The sequence below is a fragment of the Hypanus sabinus genome, chromosome 12 (assembly GCF_030144855.1).
Source record: "Hypanus sabinus isolate sHypSab1 chromosome 12, sHypSab1.hap1, whole genome shotgun sequence".
Classification (NCBI taxonomy): domain Eukaryota; kingdom Metazoa; phylum Chordata; class Chondrichthyes; order Myliobatiformes; family Dasyatidae; genus Hypanus; species Hypanus sabinus.
In genome coordinates, this window is record NC_082717.1 from 27,683,453 (window position 1) to 27,703,554 (window position 20,102).

The window sequence follows — 20,102 nt, forward strand, 5'->3', positions numbered from 1 at the left end:
CAAATTGCAAAATTACAAAATCCAGGGTGCAGTCTTGAAAATCTGTGCTCCATCCAAGCCATTCCAGTACTGGAAAAAAAAACAGGTATCAACCTGACAATGTGGAAAGTTGCTCAGCTAAACCTTTTGACAAAAAAAAGAGCAAAGCTAATCTAATTACTCCCCACCAGATGACAGTCATCAGAAAAGTGATGGAATATGTTCAAAGTTCAAAATACATTTATCAAAGTATGTACACATTGCACAACCTTGAGATTTGTCTCCTAACAAAGAAACCCAAAAGAACCTACATAAAAAAACATCGAACACCCCTAAATGTAGAGAGAAAAATCAAATCATGCCAACAATAACCACACACAAATAGCATCTGAGCTGAAGTCCTCAAAGAGAGTCTGAGACCCATAGTCCAGCATGAAGCCAAGTAAACATCGTGGAGCAGTGAGCTGAACAGGCCTGTCCCTTGCCTCAGGCCCCAATGTTCTGACCTTTTCAATCTCACCCAGCACCTAAATATTCATCCAAATATCAGGTTCAGTCACCCTGCCTCCATGATTCACCTGTACCCGACCTTTCCGATTTTGCCAGGTGCTTAAATCAATTGAACCTCAGGTCTTTCTTGCTCTTGGCTACAGGCCCTCTGCCTCACCTCAATTCTGCCACATAGAATTGCCTCCAAGTTCAAAGGGAAGTTACAGACTTTTGCTTGCAATGATTATTTACCAGAAAAAGAGTGATTAACAAAGTATTCAGTTGTGTTTCTTGTTTCACCAGCCGCCAGTCAGAAGTCATTGAGATTCACCGGTGATATCTTAAACCAAAAGCTATGTCATCAGATATGGCCTGACGATGGGTCTTGGCCCGAAACATCGACTGTACTTCTTCCTATAGATGCTGCCTGGCCTGCTGCGTTCCACCAGCATTTTGTGTGTGTTGCTTGAATTTCCAGCATCTGCAGATTTCCTCATGTTTGCGATGTCATCAGTATTGGCTTGCCGAACAGTTAGTCACTGATTGTTAGGACTTAGACTGACCAATGATGATGTATTTCCAGACCTTGATGTGAGCAACTTGGAGAGGAATTTGCAGGATGCAGTGACAATCCTTGTCTTTCCTTCACTGGCTTTTAGCAAGCAAGCAAGACAGAGAGCAAAGAGTAGGAGCATAAATAATGTTAACCCCACACAAGTGAGATTAGCAGGATACTGCTCCATTAAGCCACAGACTGGGGTGATACCCAGTAATCTGTTGCAGGACACATTGTCAGACCACTGTGATATCCTGCAAACAGATGCTAACTCCATTATCCACAACTCCAAAAGCAGCAGTCTGAATTTGCACGGTAATCTACAAAAGCTCTAAACCGAAATTTAAAATAGAATCTTCTCCTTCTTCTTCTTCCTTCTTCGGTTGTCCATCGGAATCCGATGATGTCCTTTAACAGTGAGATCTTTGATGACTATACAGTCCTATCCTGGACCCACAAGTTCTATTGCAGTTGGGACATGTATGTGTGGTAGTGATGGCAACCATGGCTGCATTTCTCCTGGCTCTCTTCTGCTGTCTTCTAGTTGTTCTTTCCATCTCCAGAATACAAACCCCATCCCTACACAGCTGTCACCAAGTGAGACAGTCAGCAGCAACATCCTCCAGGTCCTCAGATCTGATCTTGCACTTCCTTAAAGCATTCATCTGATCCTTATAGTGCTTCTTCAGCCCTCCAGCTGAGCACCGACCATGATGTAGCTGGCTGTATAACACTCTGCAGCTGACAGGGGGGCATCCTTATCACCTGCCCCAGCCACTGCAGCTGACGCTGGGTGATCAAGGCCTCAATACTTCTGCAGTTGGTCTTTACAAGTATTTCAGTGTGAGGCACCCACTCACACCAAGTAATTCCCAGGATGCGCTAATAGCAGCTTATGTGGAAGCGCTCCAAGGACTTGATGTGATGGCTGTAGGTTACCCAAGCTTCATAGCTATAACGGAGGGTGGTAAAACAGATGGCTTGGTATACAGCGACCTTTGTGGAGGGATGAAGGCTCCTGTTCTGAAAGACTCTATGCCGAAGTCTCCCAAAGGCAGCTGATGCCTGTTTAATGCGGCTCTGGATGTCATTGTCAATGCCGCCATCCTGAGAGAATGCTCCCAGATATTTGAAAGATGGCACTATTGACAGCTTTTCATCACCAATAGTGACAGCAGGTAGTGTGGGTAAGACACTAGTACTCCATTGGCAAACCACTTCTGTCTTGGTGGCATTTTCAGCAGGTCGGATAGGATTCAACCATCTGATCTTATCTGACAGTATGCTGAGCTGCTTCTGGTGTAATGGGCACTGGCATCAGCAGTCAAATGCTACATTGTGGTCAGTTCCATAGCCCTATGAATGGATTTAGCAACTATATCCCCCCCCCCCCTAAAAATGGTGAGCACCAAGCTCAATGCAAAATATAGTCTTATTAGTAGGGTAAGTAGGTGTCCCTAAGACCATTGGGGACATTTTAGCCCATTGAGACTACTCAGTCATTTCATCATGGCCGATCCATTTCCCTCTCAGTCCCAGTCTCCTGCCTTCTCCCTGTAAACCTTCATGCCCTGACTAATCAAGAACCAATCAATCTCTGTTTTAAATATACCCAACGACTTGGTCTCAACAACAGCCTGAGGCAACAAATTCCACAGATTCACTGCTCTCTGGCTAAAGAAATTCTCCCTTATTTCCATTTTAAATGGTCATCCCACTATTCTGAGGCTGTGTCCTCTGGTCTTACACTCCCACACCACAGGAAACATTCTCTCCAAATCCACTCTATTGAGGTCTTTCCAAGTTCGATAGGTTTCAATGAGATCACCCCAAGTCTTCTATGTTCTAGTGAGTACAGGTCCAGAGCCACTAAACTCTCCTCATATGATAAGCCTTTCAATCACTGAATCATTTTTGTGAACCTCTTTTGAACGCTCTCCAATGTCAGCATATCATTTCTGAAATAAGGGGCCCAAAACTCCTAAAATACTCAGAGTGAAACCTCATCAGTGCCTTATAAAGCCTCAACATTATATCCTTGCTTTCATATTCTAGTCCTCTTAAATTAATGCTAACTTTACATTTATCTTCCTCACCACAGACTCAACCTGCAAATTAAACTTTAGGGAACTCTGAATGAGGACTCCCAAGTCCTTTTGTACCTCAGATCTTTAAATTTTCTCTCTATTTAGAAAAGAGTACACAACATCTGCTGATTCTCTTTCATCTATCCTGCTTGCTATTTCTTCAAAGAATTCCAACAGATTTGTCAGGCAAGGTTTTCCCTTACAGAACCATGCTGACTACGGCCTATTTTATTATGTGCCTCCAAGTACCCCAAAACGACATCCTTCACAATTGACTCCAACATGTCCCAACTACTGAGACTGGCCTATAGTTGCCTTATGTTGGTTTTTAAAAGCTTCCCAATCCTCTAACTTCCCACTAGTTCTTGCTCTATTAAAAGCTGTCTTTGGCTTTTATGTTGGCTTTGAACACCCTTGTCTGGCACAGTTACACCATCCTGCCTTGAGAATACTTCTTTTTTGGGATGTATCTATCCTGTGCCTTCTGATTTACTCCCAGAAACTCCTCACTAATCTGTTCAGCTATCATCCCTGATGGTGTCCCCTTCCAATCAAGTTTGGCTAGCTCCTCTCTCCTGCCTCTGTAATTCCCTTTATTTCACTGTAATTCTGATACATCTGACCTTAACTTCTCCATCTCAAATTGCAGGGTGAATTATATCATATTTTGATTGCTGACCCCTAAGGTTTCCTGTACCTTAGGCTCACTAATCAATTCCATTTGCACAACACTCAATCCAGAATAGCTGATCCCCTGGTGGGCTCAACCAGGAGTCACTCTAAAAAGTCATCTTACCAACATTCTACAAATTCATCCTCTTGGATCCAGCACCAACCTGATTTTCCCAATCTACCTGCATATTGAAATCTCTTATGACAATTACAACTTTGCCTTTTGACATGAATTTTCTATTTCCCGTTGTAATGCGTAGCCCACATCCTTGCTACTGTTCGGAAGTTGGTATAAAACTCCCATCAGGGTCTTCTTACCCTTGCAGTTTCTTAGCTCTTCATACAATAATTTACACCTTCTGATCCTATTTCACCCCTTTCTAAGGATTTGATTACATTTTTGTTTCACCAACAGAGCCATGTCATCCCCTCTACCAACCTATCCTTTAGATACAATGTGCATCCTTGGATGTTAAGCTCCCAGCCATATACTTTTCAGATATGATTCAGTGATCCCACAACATCAGACATGCCTTTCTATAACTGTGCTGCAGAATCATTTATCTTATTCCATGTACTGCTTATATTCAAATATAACACTTTCAGTCCTGGATTCATCACCCTTTTTGATTTTGTCCCCCCACATTGCAACTCATCCCGTTGACAGCAATTTGACCCTATAATCAGCCTGACTTTGCTAGCAGTCTCACTGCACACTGCCTGTTGGTAAACTAACTACCCTGTCACTCAGGTTCCCATTCCCCTGCCAAATTAGTTTAAGCCCTCCCAAATAGGTCTAGCAACCTTGCCCGTAAGGATATTGGTTCCCCTTGTATTCAGGTGCAAGCCTTGCCTTTTGTACAGATCATACATTCCTCAGAAGAGGTCCCATTGATTCAGAAATCCGAACCCTGTCCCCTGTACCAGTTTCCTGTTCTTCTCCTAGCGTCACCCAGTTACCTGCCTCCTGCAATCTAAGGGTGACTACCTCCCTGTAGCTCCTGTCTATCACTTACTAAGTCTCCCATATGAGCCGAAGGTCATTAAGCTACAGCTCAGTACATCTGGTGCAGATGTGTTTATCTGGGAGGCTGGAGGTCTCCCAAAATTCCCACATTTCAAACACAGAACAAAACCTAGCTCCTGAAGCTATTCTCACTGGAGTAACTGTACCCTAACATATGAGGGACAAAGAATAAAGAACAATATAAAACTTACCAGATACTTACCTCACCCAAGCCTGATGAGCCAAAGCCATTGCAACACTGGCCCACTCACAAAATGGCCACTCTGAATGCCCCTGCCTTATTTTCATTCACCTGTTCTAATGAGTACTATTCACTAATTGGGCACAGTCCAAACTGCCACAAAGCATTGCCTTTTTAATCTTCAATTGCAGACCTGTGTGTGAAGTCACTGCTCCTTCTCGTGCTCATGTTCACTGACCAGACACTGTCCCTCTCCAAACCCTGCCTTGAAGCTCTGCCTTTTTAATCTACAATCGTGAACCTGGGAGAACCTCTTGACCTTTTATGCAAAATGTAGAAGAAAGCTGGACCTTTTGGCATCAATATTTTTTAAATGATGTTATCAAAACAAATTGTAATGCCAAATGGAGTTGAGTGAAGTTCATCTGTGATCTAATTGACTGGTGTTGCAAAAGGACTGGGATGCCTTCTCCTAGTCCTTTTGTCTTCTCATCCTCTTTCTGAAATTATAAATGTCTTAAATGTTTTGTAATAGTTTATTCTTACAGGGCCATGTAAAGGCTAATTTAAATGAAATTTAAAAATAAAATTATTGAGACAGATTAAATTATTCCCATTCAATTTACAAAATGAGGTATATTTTTGGGCTAAAAATATGATCATTTTCAAATGAGATGATAAAAGTTGACAGCCTGTTTATGTTGGCAATAATTTCTGTGAGCACAATGAAAACTATCTTTCCTGGGATTTCAACATTTTCAATTGTAAATTGAACTTCAGGGAACCAGAAAATATATTAAAGAATTCAAAAATGTTTATTCTGTTTAGGGGAAGAAAGGACAAAACAATCTACTTGAAGTTTCATTTCTACTCATGAAAGAAGTGGGAAAATGTCACACTACACAAAACAACACAAATAATGCATGATTCTGATCAAAGTTGTACTAAGCAAAGGATTTTCAAATTGGTTTGTCTTTTACAGTATTAGTACTGTAAATCTGTCTGACATTTATACGAGTACAATTTTAAAAATAAAGTTTGTCTATCTTAGCACAATGACAACAATCATTTTAAGAAAAAGACTTGTACAATAAAATAGCTCTTATCAAACATATACATTTCTTAAAATTCATACAATAAAATACAGCATTTTTAAATTTTGTTTAGAAAGCATTAGCTAACCCTCTGGGTGCCACAATAATTCAAAATAACCATAAAAATATCCAAAATAGCACATTCTTTATTGAAAGCTGTTCAATTTATTTAAGTATCTCAATCTTGCTGTGATTTAATATTTTGAAGAAGCAGTTGATTTTTGTTATCTTACATTTGAAATAAGTATTTATGAGAGAAGGGGGTTGCAGAATTAAAGAAATAGCCAATGCATTTCTATCATTTTAAGAAATATGGAGACATTGCGTTAACAACTCATTATGACTTTTTAAAAATTTCTTCTTTTCCACATGGATGTCTTAAAGCTTATTAGGAATATATACTATATAGTTCAAAAATCTTGCCCCATGAATTGATATAGTTTAAGTCTGACAGCTTAGAGGTATCTGAATTCATGGCAACAAAGCTAGATCTTGAATCCCACAGTTTCCTATTAAACTGAAGCCACTAGGCCATCATAAATCTAATCCATCTGAATAAAAGCCTTGTACCTAAGCGCATCAATCACGCCTTAGTCAGAGAATTGTTGCCACATTTTCCCCTGATAGGCTCACTTCTAAAAAAAAGCAGCAAATCACGTCTGAACCATTGGAATTTGTTGATGTGTGGTGTTATTATTTCAAAATAAAAATATTTCTTTATTGTATACCCTTTAAACAACCTGATTTCTTCCAAAATCCATGCTGCCAATCCATAAACGTCTCCCACCGATAGTAATTAGCTTATACTTGACAAATGCATGTTGCATTTCATGGTAAATCACTGTAATTAGGGCAGAGCAGCTTACAGTCATGGATCTTACTCAGAATAATGTACTGTTTGATAATGTAATTCAATACTGTACACAACTACTTACTTTATACTCAGCCATGCTCAGGTGATACTTAACGTGGAGAAAGATTAATGTAGAATATCTAACATGTGTTTCTGTATTGATTTTGTAAAAACAAATACTCTGATCTACAAATGGATAGAAATTTACTGATTGTACCAGGTACTGCCATTAATATATTTTGCTATGATCCTACAGTTCTAACAATGGGTTTCCCTGTAGAAATCTATTTATTGTTTCAGACGATTTGAATATCTTTTCTCAGAAAGTAAAATATGATTTTAACTGTTACGTGCTTAAGGCAATGTGTGTTATAGTCAGTGAAATAAGGTGTATTTCTGACAATAGGTTGCTCAAGTACTAACATGCCAGCTCAACCTTACTCCTCACTGACTGTAAATTGTCAGCTTATTCACTTTTGTGGGAAGATTTTTTACAGTTTTACTGTGTGCATTTGAAATAAAGCAAAATATCAGATATCTAAAATGCCTTTCACTTCAAAATGGAACAGTGTAGAAAAAGTCAAGCAAGTGAAAATTGTAGGAAAAGGTGCTCACACACTACAGCAATGACAGTAAGTTTTTCACTGCACCTATGTGTATATGCAACTTGCCTTACAGGGAGGCCCAAATACATTACATCCTTGTGTTTATACTTTCTGCAGCTAAAACAGAAGGAAAAGAAAGATTCTAGGAAAAAGGATTACCGCTAGAACAACATACTAACTGCTTGCACCACTATGTCAACTACAGGAGGTATGAATGGATTTGTTTAATTTGGCCCAAGGGATTTGTTTAATTTGGAAAGTCAGAGTTTAGGAGGGTTAATGGTGCCCAACAGCAACTTCTTTGCTTGCATCTTTGGAAACAGCTCTAGTTCCATTTTTAATACCTCTTTTTCCCTTTCAGGGTTCTTTTGAAGACCCTGACCTGGAGTTAGACGCCGACTACAGGACACGCTCTTGTGGTTTCATAACTGGCTGTTGTTCGGCACACCACGGAATCAGCCTAAGAGTTCCACTCGCCTTCGGAGGGCTGAGTTTTCGTGGCTCTGGAGATGGGGGGGATATCGGATTCAGTGTCCGAGCAGAAGATGGGTGTGTCATGGTAGATGGAATATCTAAGGCTGTGTGCCCAGAAAAAGCATTTCAGGATGTATATTGTATATATTTCTCTGACATTAAATGTACCATTGAAACCACTGAATTGTGTCTAACACAGATATTCAACAGCATTGTTGTGCCTGTTATTCAGGTATATTCAACTGATTTGAACAAATGGGTTGCCATAGTTATTGGTAACCAAAACCATCAATACATTCAAATTTTTCACCCTGCCCCTTTTCAACTTGGTATAACCATTACTCACCTAAAATCCATTCACACACATGCTGTTCCTTTCTGAGGAGTGGGGTATTCTCAACACACCCAAGTCCTGTAGTGACGGACAAGTGGTGAAGCGGTAGGCTTGACCAGCTGGGAGCCATAGTCACAAGTCTGCATGCAGGCAGCGGGGGGGAGTGGTCGCATATGGATTACAGAGCGGAGATCCGGTGAGGCAGCACCCTCTGCGTCTGAGCAGCTCTGTTAGGGAGGCACTGCTCACCCTACAATTAGGGAAGGGCCTAGAAAAGGTGGCTCAAACAAAGCCCACTCACACCAACCTAGTCAGTCAGCCACAGCTGGCGGGTCGTCCAACTCTAGGTAAGAATCACAAGCAGAATCTGTTCGTCGCCTCATGGAACAGACGAACTCTGCTGGACAATGTTAACACTGATCGCCCAGACAGACGCACTGCACTTGTTGCTCGTGTGCTCAAGGACTACAACATGGACGTTGTGGCTCTCCAGGAGTCCCGACTCGCTGGAGTGGGCGCACTTTGTGAAGAGAAAGGAGGGTACACATTCTTCTGGTCTGGCAGGCCCAAAGAAGAACAAAGAGAAACTGATAGTTCTTGAGGCTATCAAGAACTGCCTCACAGCAAAGCTACCAACCCTGCCTGTTGCTGTAAGTGACTGAATCCAGACCTTGCGTACACCTCTGCAAGGAAAGCGCCACCTCACCATTGTCAACGTTTACGCACCAATTCTGACTAATCCCAGTGAAGTCAAGGAGGCATTCTACAGTGAGCTGAAAACCACCATCAGCAGTGTGACAACTTCCGATAAGCTGCTGTTGCTGGGAGACTTTAATGCTCGGGTTGGCAAGGAGACCACTGTGTGGCCTGGTGTGATTGGATGCCAAGGGGTTGGCAACAGTAACGGTCTACTGTTCCTCTTGATGTGCACAAAATTCAAACTGTGCATCACTAACACACTGTTCAGATTGCCAGACAAGCTCAAATGCACATGGATGCATCCACAATCTAAAAGCTGGCATCTCATTGACTATGTCATCATCCAACAATGAGACATCTCTGACGTTCATATCACTAGAGTTAAGCGTGGAGCTGAGTGCTCAACTGATCATCGAATGGTGTGGTCAGATTTATGTCTATCGATCAAACCTCCATGCACACTGAATGCTGCCAAACCAACCAAAAAATTGACCACCACCAAACTGGAACACTGAGTGTGCTGATGCCCTGAAATCCTCTATGGAAACTGCTCTAAGCAGACTGGTTGAGAATCCACCAGACGATATTACTGAGCGCTAGAATGCCTTTAAAGAAACGGTCTACAGCGCTGCCCAGGACACTTTGGGGAAAGTCAAGCTCAAGCATCAAGACTGGTTTGATGAGAACAACCAATCTGTGCAAGAGCTTCTAAGAGCTAAGGCAGCTGCACACCAGGCTCTTCTTCGACAACCAAACTCAAGTTCCAATAAACGTGCCTTTTTGAGTGAAAAATCAACTTTGCTGAGGCAGCTCAGAGCTATGAAAGACCAGTGGTGGGCGAACAAGGCCAAGGAGTTACAAGCCTTTGCTGACTGTAATGACTCAAGAAGCTTCTATGAAGCAGTCAAGGTTGTGTACGGTCCATCAAAACAAGGCACCTCACTGAGCAAGGACAGTACATGCACCTTCACTGAGAACTCAGAGCACATGAAAAAAGGGCAAAAACACTTCCACGAGCTGCTGAACAGAACAGGAACCATCACCGATGAAGCACCGGGTAGGGTACACCCTGGACCCATGCTCCCCCTACTCTTCACGAGATCATCAAAGCCATCAAACAGCTGAAACCCAGCAAAGCACCAGGGCCTGACGGTATCACAGCCGAGATCTACCAGTATAGTGGTAACACACTGACATCATGCCTACATCAGCTGTTCACAAAGTCGTGGGGAGCTGCAGAACTACCACAAGGCTTCAAAGATGCATCAATCGTGACCATCTACAAGAACAAGGGAGACAAGAGAGACTGCAATAATTACCAAGGCATCTCTCTTCTGTCAGTTGCAGGAAAATGCCTCGCGAAGATCATCCTTAGATGCTTGGTGTCCAACATCAGTGATAATATCCTTCCAGAAAACCAGTGTGGTTTTCGAACAGGCCATAGTACAGTGGACATGATCTTCTCACTGAGGCAGCTTCAAAAGAAACTTGTTGAGCAGCAGAGAAGTCTCTATGTCACATTTGTTGATCTAACCAAAGCATTTGACACTGTTGGTAGAGATGGCCTGTGGAAGCTCCAACCAAAATTCGGTTGCCCCCCACACCTAACCAACATCATCCAACAGTTCCACGAAGGCATGGAAGGCCACATCAACATGTGTGGTGAGTTGTCAGACCCATTTCCCCTCAGCAACGGTGTAAAACAGGGTTGTGTTTTGGCTCTGACTCTGTTTGGACTAGTCTTCGCTGCTGTTCTTCAGGATGCCACATCAGACCTGAAGTCAGGGGTCTTCCTACAAATGAGGGTTGATGGCGGCTCCTCAACCTCGCAAGACTGAGAGCAAAAACAAAAGTCAGGGACATTGTGGCGCATGAGCTACAGTTTGCTGGTGACTGTGCACTGGATGCCCACTCTCTCGAAGACTTACAGGAGATCACGAGTCACTTTGCCAATGCCGCCAAAAGCTTTGGACTGACAATCAGCCTGAAAAAGACAGAAGTTTTATACCAACTAGCTCCTGTCTCAAACTACAAAGAACCAACTGCGCTCATTGATGACACTCGTCTCAATGCTGTCAACAAGTTTTGCTACCTGGGCAGTATAATAACATCCTCAGCTTCCCTGGATGTAGAGATTCAGTCAAGAACCAGAAAACCTGCTTTGCCTTTGGTCAGCTGAAAGATCAAGTTTGGTCACAGAACATCAGGTTGGTCACCAAGTGCAAGGCTGTTGTCATATCAGCCTTGCTATATGGATGTGAGACGTGGTGCCCATATCAGAGTCACTTACGCCAGCTTGACCAACTGCAGCAGCGTCACCTACATTCTCTGATGAAGATCACCTGGCAAGACAAGGTCTCCAATACAGAGGCCCTCTCTCGAGCCGGAATGCCAGCAGTTTCAACCTTGGTGATGTCAGCCCAACTGCGCTGGGCAGGACATGTTGTCAGAATGCCTGACAGAAGACTGCCCAAGGACATCTTTTATGGCCAACTGTCCAGTGGTACCTGAAATGAGGAGGCCAGCGACTACGGTACAAGGATGTTCTCCACAGGAGCCTCAAGAAAGCTGACATTGCCCCATCAACATGGGAGGATCTGGCTCAAGATCGCTCACAGTGGAGGGACGCCATCAGAAAAGGTATGGATGCTGCTGAGAACAAGTCACAGAGGAAAGGCACAGGAAACGCCACAACAGAGCCTCTGCCCCTGCTGCCCCTCCAGGCCTCACCTGCCAAGTATGTGGCAAGCAGTGCCTGTCAAGGATCGTCCTGTACAGCCACTCCAGGACACACATATCAAATCCCACTAACTGACTGAAAGGAACCATCATCATCCTATGGGATGGATAGCCAAATTTAACTATTAGGTATACCATTGGCTGATGTGATGCTCCAGGGAGCATGGAAGTAATTAGTTCATCAGTGAGTACAACCAACTGTTCAATCACTTTTACTGTTGTGCAACAGCAGAGGGTTATAGAATACCAGGTCTACATTATCCAAAGTACATTATTTGAGAGACAACAATCTTTATGACAAATTGAGGTTTCAAAATATGCTTTGCAGGTACAAATCATATTTTCCACAAGGAATCTTTTATACATACTATTCAGATAGTACATCGCTTTTACACTTTTATCTCCTGGATTAAGAAGAGCTACCTTTGAATAATATATGTACCTGCACTGCTATATTCAGTGGCTAGTGTGACTAAATATATAGAATTTATGCAGTTCTACATTTTGGCTTTTGTCCCAAGCTATATACACAGAACATTGATTAATATTTCAAGGTTATATCTAAGGTGCATCTGTCATGACATACATTGGAGCGTACCAATGTTATTTTGTAAAAATAGCAGAATAAGAATCAGTAAGAAAGGACAAGTAAAAAGATTTATGTAATAAATAGATAATTTAGGTAATAAATAGATAGATCTGAGGTAAAAGATTTAGAATGTTCTGCAAAGTATCATGGTCTTCAGTGCTTCAGATCTAGAAGTATTTGATGTGTGTTTTTTTTGTAAGCAGAGAATTACCCAGGACATACATTTGAGACATTTGAAACACAAATTGACAGATGTGTCAAATATGAAGTAATCATGCATGTCACAAAGTGACCTAAGCTATCTATTATAGTGGCTGTACATTCAGCGGTTTTAGTTCTAAACCAGCTAAATAACGTGACTGGTTTCAGCTGCAGTATATGCCACTCAGCAATGAAAGATCTGTAATAACAGCCTGAGAACAACTAGGTTGTGTACACATGCCACTGGTTACTGTGACAGTAATGTCATTGTTTAAAAGATCTTGCAAGATCCAGAAAATTAAGATGCATGGGATCCATGGTGAATTGGCTATTTGGATTCAGGACTGGCTTGCTCATAGAAAATGGAGGGTAGAGGTCGATAGGACCTATTCCAGCTGGAGGTCTGTGTTTACTGGTGCTCTACAGGGATCTGTCCTAATTGTGATGCACATAAATGACCTAGATGAAAATCTAGATAGGTTATATACTGTTAAGTGTTAAGTTTTCAGATTATATGAAGATTGATGGTGTTGTGGATAGTGTAGAAAACTGACAAAAAATACAGCAGGATATAGATCAATTGCAGATATGGGCAGAGAAATGGCAGATGGAGTCCAACCCAGCCAAATGTGAAGTGTTGCACCTTGGCAAAAGAAATGTAAAGGCAGGGTACACACTCTTAAGGGCAAGACCTTTAACAGTGTTGATGAGCAGTGCAAACTTGGCATCCGAGTTCATAGCTCCCTGAAAGTGGTTTCATAGATTGACAGGGGGGTTAAGTAGGCAAATTGCAAGTTTGCCTTTATTAGCCAAGGCATTGAGTTCAAAAGTCAGGATATTAGTTGCAGCTTTATAAACTCTAGTTAGTCTGCATCTGGAGTATTGTATAGAGTTCTGGTTGTAACAGGAAGGATGACAAGGCTTTAAAGAGGGTTTATCTGAATGTTGCCTGGATTAGAGGACGTGCTATAATGAGAGGTTGGACAAACTTGGGTTGTTTTCTCTGGAGCAGCAGAAGCTGAAAAGAGATCTGATAGAGGTTTATAACACTATGAGAGGCATAGACAGAGTAGATAGACAGGATCTTTTACCGAGGGTTGAAATGTCTTATACCAGAGGGCATATATTTAAGGTGAGAGCAGACAAATTTAAAGGAGACGTGAGGAGCAAGTGTTTTACACAGACAGTGGTGGATGCCTAAAATGCACTGCCTGGGGTGGTGGTAGTGGCAGATGAATTCGAGATTATTAAGAGATGTTTAGATAGGTACATGATTGTGAGAGAAATGGAAAGATATAGACATTGTGCAGACAGATTAGCAGATTACTAATTTAACTGGTTCAACTCAACATTATGGGCTGAAGGGGCCTGTTCCTCTGCTGTACTGTTCTATGATCTACATATTGCATTCAAGGTGAAAGATAACCACTTTTATATTTTATACAGGACATGGACTTCACTTGCAAGGGTGGTATTTTTGATGGCTTTTGAGCTGTTGAGGCAGTTAAGAGTCACCCACACTGGAGAGCCTGCAGTCAAGAAGTATGGACTCGATCTATATGATAACCATGGTAGAATTCCTTCTCTGGATGGCATTATTGGAACTCTATGTTTTTATGACAATCCAAGAGTTTCATGATAGCCATCATGGGCACCAAAGTTTTTATTCCAGATTTATTTAGCTGATTGCATTGAATTTAAATTTTTCAGATGCATTGGTGAAATGTGAACTTCAGATCTGGACACTAATCAAGAATTAGTCTGGAAACAGCATAATAACTTAGTCACTGTGTTACAGGCTCATCGGGGTTGATTTTGCCAGTAAGCTTCTCCATTAAATCTTGATTTAAACATGATTTGATGCTCATGTTACTCTGTCAGTACTCCATACCATTTGCCATTTTCTGCATTGTCTTCTACTGCAATTATAACTTAATTGCAAAAGAGTTAACTATTTGTAATTACAGGTGATTCAATAAAGAAAAAATTTAGAGAAGTCAATAAGGGCAACTTATTCACTATGCCAGTTAAAAGTTTTTGAAGTAATGATTGTAAATGTGCTAAAAATGAAATAAAATGGAAAAAAACTCAGTATTAACTGTTTCTCATGCACAGCCTGATCTGTAATGTTTATCTGGCACAGGAGTTCCCAACCTGGGATCCATGGACCCCTTGGTTAATGGTAAACTCCACAGCATAAAAATGGTTGGGAACCTCTGGTTTGCAATATCTTGTTTCTGATCCTGCTAAACAATACTTTGCATTTAATTTACTTAATGTACTGTTCTTCCCATAAATCACAATGAATGGGATAATGCCTATGAGGTCTTTTGAGACATCGCTGGTGTCAAAATTATAGGATCAGCAAATCGTGAAATTTAAAACTAAAACAATAGCCAGGCTTAATTTGTTCAGAATTATACCAAATTAATATTTTTCAGAATTTCAAAATAATGGTGTATTTCCTATTAAAGGTCAATTCATTTAATAATAAATAAATTATATTGAAATAGCAAATTAAGTACTGTGATATTTCTCTGATTCCAGTCACTAACCAATACAGTACTATAAAACTTTGTATTAGTTCCTATTAGCTATCACCAGAGGAATTCATCCAGAGCACACTGCTGTGTTCTTTTGATTTAAATCTTAGATCTTTGAACACAAACACACGCAACTGATGCTATTTTAAAACTGTTCAACAACTGTCTCCTGCCCCAATTAAGTGCTCTAAATAAATGAAGGGAATCCCGACTATTTTCTCAATTAGTTTTTGTTCTTTAAGAGTTGTCCCAAATAAGCAGCTGTCCCAATTAACCAATGGCCCAACCAACTGGAATCCACTGTATTACTATTCCAACAGTAATGCTGTTTCTGGCAGCAGTATAAAACCAATTAGTACTAAAAATGAAGTTGGTGTTAGCAGATAGTCATGACTATTTGTTAAACCAAGCAACAAAAATGAATGTGCAATTCATGGTACATATCCAAAATAATTCTACTATCACCTGTTAGATTTCCTACTAGATTAACTACCAGAACGAAAGAAAAAGATAAAAATCAATAAAGCTGCACAAACACGAAGCTGGTTATATTAAGTTTCTGTGAAATTGTTTATAAAAGCTAATTTCAACCTGACCATAGACAGAAAATGGAGCCAGTAAATACAGTATTTATACCATTGTCAACACATTGCTAAGTGGAAAGTTTAAAATTATCTCTTCAGGGAATCTTGCTAACTTGCTTACCTGGTGAGGCTGACAATGGGGCTGCTGCTAATAGTCGGTAAAGCAATTGCATCATAGCTGAGTCAATTTTCTTCCCTCTCAAAGCTCAGTGGTAATAATGGGTCATTGACTTCAGCTGTGTCACTTGCAGGAAGTGGCACTGCTAATTTAGATCAGATCACATTATTTATTGGTTAAAAGGCCATTGACCTGAAACAACTCTTGAAAAGACTCTTTTCTCCCTCTCCATAAATGTTGCCTGAATTCCTAATTGTTTCAAATATTTTCTGTTTTTAATACAATACTTTTTATGTTGTTTGCTTACAGGAATAAATAAACTAGACAAGTACATTCCCATTACACAGCTTCTTCGAAACTATGAAATACAACAGCACTATGAAACACGACAAACTGTAACAGTTATATTCAAAAATATCAACGTTTCTCTTTGAAAAATGTTCTAAATATAACATATGTATTATATAAAAGTCTCAAAGTGCATCACATTTCTTCCTGTCTTGTACTAAGTAAAATTACTCTTTCATAAAATAAAATGGTCTTTTGTGGTGCGTCTAGAGGTGAAGATAAAAATAACATGTGGTTAGCTTAACTGTTACAACTTCAGTTTTGAACCAAACATGTTGATGTAAGTGAGCAATTAGCAATAAAGCAGTGCATTGGCTTTGCTTGCACAAATACAGATGGCTAGAAGTGTTAGGGGGAACAAAAATAACCTTATAGACCTAACTGGAACATCACGTTTTGTGCTTTCATTTGCTTTCTCATTCATTGCACCCAATAGATACTCTATGGCACTTACATATAAAGAGGCAACAGATGTTAAAATGTAATCTGTAATGCAATTACTTTTCTATACATAAATCCAAAATTAATAATCAGCTAAAAGCTGGAGCATTATCTTAATTAAAAGTGTACCAAACTGTATGGATTATTGTATGGATTCATGCTCTCTAAAAGCATTATAAAACTTCATCCCATATTTCCATCAAGCCTATTTCAATTTTCTGCTAGAAATACAAGTCTGGAGTTTCCCTTTTGGATGTAACCTGAAGCAGATTCTAAAACTGCAACAAGTCTGATAGCCATAGTATCTTGCTGGTGAAAAATTATGCCCAAAAACTCTCCCAAATTCCTTAAAATGAATATAAGCTGGGCTTAATTAACACTGAGTGTATTTTTCCTTTGACACTTAAGATGCACGTTTTTTGTTCATTGAGCTATTATTCTTGTTCATTAGTTTCAATAACCCGCACTTTAAGAAACTATATATGTTACGCAAGATTCACCTGACCTATATCAGTGCTTAAAGGGTTAAATTATGGACCTAGCTGCATTAACTTGACTGGCATTGTCCTGAGGCTAGAAGGTGCAGAGATAATGCAATTGAATATTTTACAACATGAAAGGGATTCTACAGAATCAACAGTAAGACTACCTCATCTTGTAGGGGGTACCAGAGCAAAGGGTATAATTTTACAATTAGAATTCATTCAGCTAGCAATGGGATCAGAATCATTTGTTCGCATAAAGGATAAAGGAAATTTAGAATTCACTCTGCAGAATGGCATGTTATTTGAAATTTCCAAGTCTAAGAGTGATAGAGTTTCATTTGGTAACTGTACTAAATGAAATGTAAAAGACAAGTAGTGGGAATAAAGTATAGAGTGGCCTTTATATAACAGAAGGGCCAAATAACTTTTAAGAGATCAATGATCAATAATATATTTTGTGCCAAAAGCCACTATATAGAAATATATAGAACTCACAGGACAAAACCTGGCTACTGTTCTATGTTGGTGTGCACGATCTTCTACCCATCATGAGTTTCATCCACTCCAGTAAAGGTGCCATCTATTCCTTTCTCCTCCATGTATTTAGTTAACTTCCTCTTAAAAGTCTTACGTTCCCAGCTCAGCTATACCAAGCAGCAGCAAGTTTCGAACAAATACCTGGATTTTTAAAAATCTGTTTTTTAAATTTAGTACCTTTTTTAATTTAATATTTAATTTATATTTATAACTCCTGGTTTTAGAGTTCCTCACAGATGGAATATAATCTCCACCTCTGCACTATGAAACCCTTTCAAAATTGTAATGACCTCCATTCAGCCATCCTTCAGCTTGTCATATCTGAAGAAGAGTCCCAAGATGTTCAATCTTTTTTGATAGTTATAACCTCTCAGTTCTGGTATCGTACTTGTAAATCTCTGTTGCAGAGCAGTCACCTTCAAGGAAACGTGAGTGAGATATATGATAAAAATGAGTGAGATGGATTGAAAACCTATTGCTATGTATGAAATTCTGTACATTTTTAGGAATAAAATCTACCAAACAGGAAATATTTTTACAGCAAAATGAATGTGTTTGTGCTCAAACGTTAAGAGGTGATGACATCCTTGTTATGTTAGCACTGTTTTATGGAAGAAGAATAGCGTGGTGCAGCATTCCTACAGCCTAACTCACATTAAAACAGAAAATATAAAGTATGCCTAAGTGAGGATAAGCATGAAAAGTTGCTCAAAAATTTGCAATTATTGGGCCACTTGCCTGGAAATTAATGTCAGATTATTAGGGCTAAAGTCAAATAAATTTCATAGGCAGAATACAAGTACTGATGGAACTACATAACAGGTTTAGTACTACCATGCTGTCTAGGTTTAATGGTGTGCCCAAATATCTGATTTGCAAAAAAATAAAAAGGATCAAGGAAACTTAGGCAAACTCTGCTTATGCTTGTGACCAGCAAGCTGTTGAATTTGTTTGCATCCATACTATGACTAATTTGTGTGCAAATAGACAGAAAACTCCAGACTTAGATGCATATGTTGAATTCACATTTTCCTGCATTCTCCTTACCTTGCTGAAAACAAAACATTTACCACTAAATATCATCCACTAGTTTTGTGCCATTAATGCCTCGATAAGTTACACGGCTTGGTCGTACCAGAACTCCATAATTTGGTTTACAAGTAAAATAACGTTTTTCTCCCACAGATCCATCATTTTTTCCTTTTGGTGAACGCAATTCCAGTCCAAGCCATACTCCTGGAGCAAAGTCAGTAGGTCCAATGTATCTAATGATTGCCATTTCACTGGAGCTGCTCAGTAGGACTTGTGACCCTTCATGTAACTTCACATTTGCCTCAGTGGTACTTGTGCTGCTCCAGCTTCGCCTCATGATTTGATTTTTTGGCCTAGGAACAAGAAATAGTCATTATTAAGAGAAAATGAGGCAAATTATGATGAGACATCTCTGCCCAAAACATTAGCCTCACTTTCCTGTGCATCTACAAATCAACCTGCTCTGCATTTCTAGTATACCTGTTTTATTTATCTCAGATTTCCAGCATTGTGCTTTTTTAATCTCTGTGAAGCACATTTTGTCTTTAAGTAACTTTAATCTTCAAGGCTGACGGCTGAAAGAAACAACTGCCTATGATGAAACTGATTCTACAAGTATCAAATTAAGATCCAATTTAATCTGCTGCAAAGTGCATATCCCTATGAAAGCTGTTTCTACTGTTTGGATGTTAATTACTCTATAGATACTGAAAAGGCACAAAATCCTACCCCAGCAGACACTGCAATAATGCAAATTTCGAGGGTTTGAAAGGAAATAATTAAAAGTTTTTACTTTAGCACTCTTTTCTTTTGCTTCTCTAATGATTTTTCCTTGAACACTTAACATGCCATTTTGGATGGAAATTGGCTACCAAAAAAAAGGCTATTCATATTGCAATATAAGATATATCTCTGTGATGTGGCCACCTTCTTTTTATGTGAAAATGCTTCGATTCCATACCTGCTGGCCAGTATTACCCTACTCCCTTTTTTAGACACATGATAAGAAATTACAGTCTCTAGAGTGCAAACCTGCATTTTACTACTACAGAGCACAAATTGTATAAATACCTACTTACAAAATTTGATTTAGATTAATATTTCAAGCTTCAATTGTTTTAAACTATACTTAAATTTTCTGCTAACCTAAAATGATTCTACTTTCAAAAACATGTCTAAATATATAACATATTGCTCTTTATTCTTTCTACTAGCAGAAATATACAATAACTCTAAGTTTAGTAAAATATATCATTATATACACCCTATAACTAGTCTCATGTGGCTTCACGTCTTTCTTTATTTCAGAAGTAAACCAAAAAAAAAAGCAAGATGTCAGGACACTAAGGCACTGGTAACTACTGTACTGTTTAATTACACATATTAAGATATCTTTAATGCTGTTAAAATATGCAGGTTGTGAAGACAATTTAAT

At 39.6% G+C, this 20,102-nt stretch overlaps 1 protein-coding gene across 7 annotated transcripts in view; it reads right to left on the reverse strand.

The window, feature by feature from the left end:
* Positions 1-5,783: 5,783 nt before the first annotated feature.
* The window catches only part of LOC132402718 (CAP-Gly domain-containing linker protein 4-like), a 332,263-nt gene continuing 317,944 nt past the window's right edge, over positions 5,784-20,102 (reverse strand). For 6 of the 7 annotated variants that reach the window (XM_059985680.1, XM_059985681.1, XM_059985679.1 and 3 more), the window contains one exon: positions 5,784-19,020. In XM_059985680.1, the coding sequence (XP_059841663.1) occupies positions 18,708-19,020 (313 nt within the window). In that variant the 3' untranslated portion in view covers positions 5,784-18,707. The remainder of the gene's footprint in view (positions 19,021-20,102) is intronic. The other variant, XM_059985684.1, reaches the window with a different exon arrangement.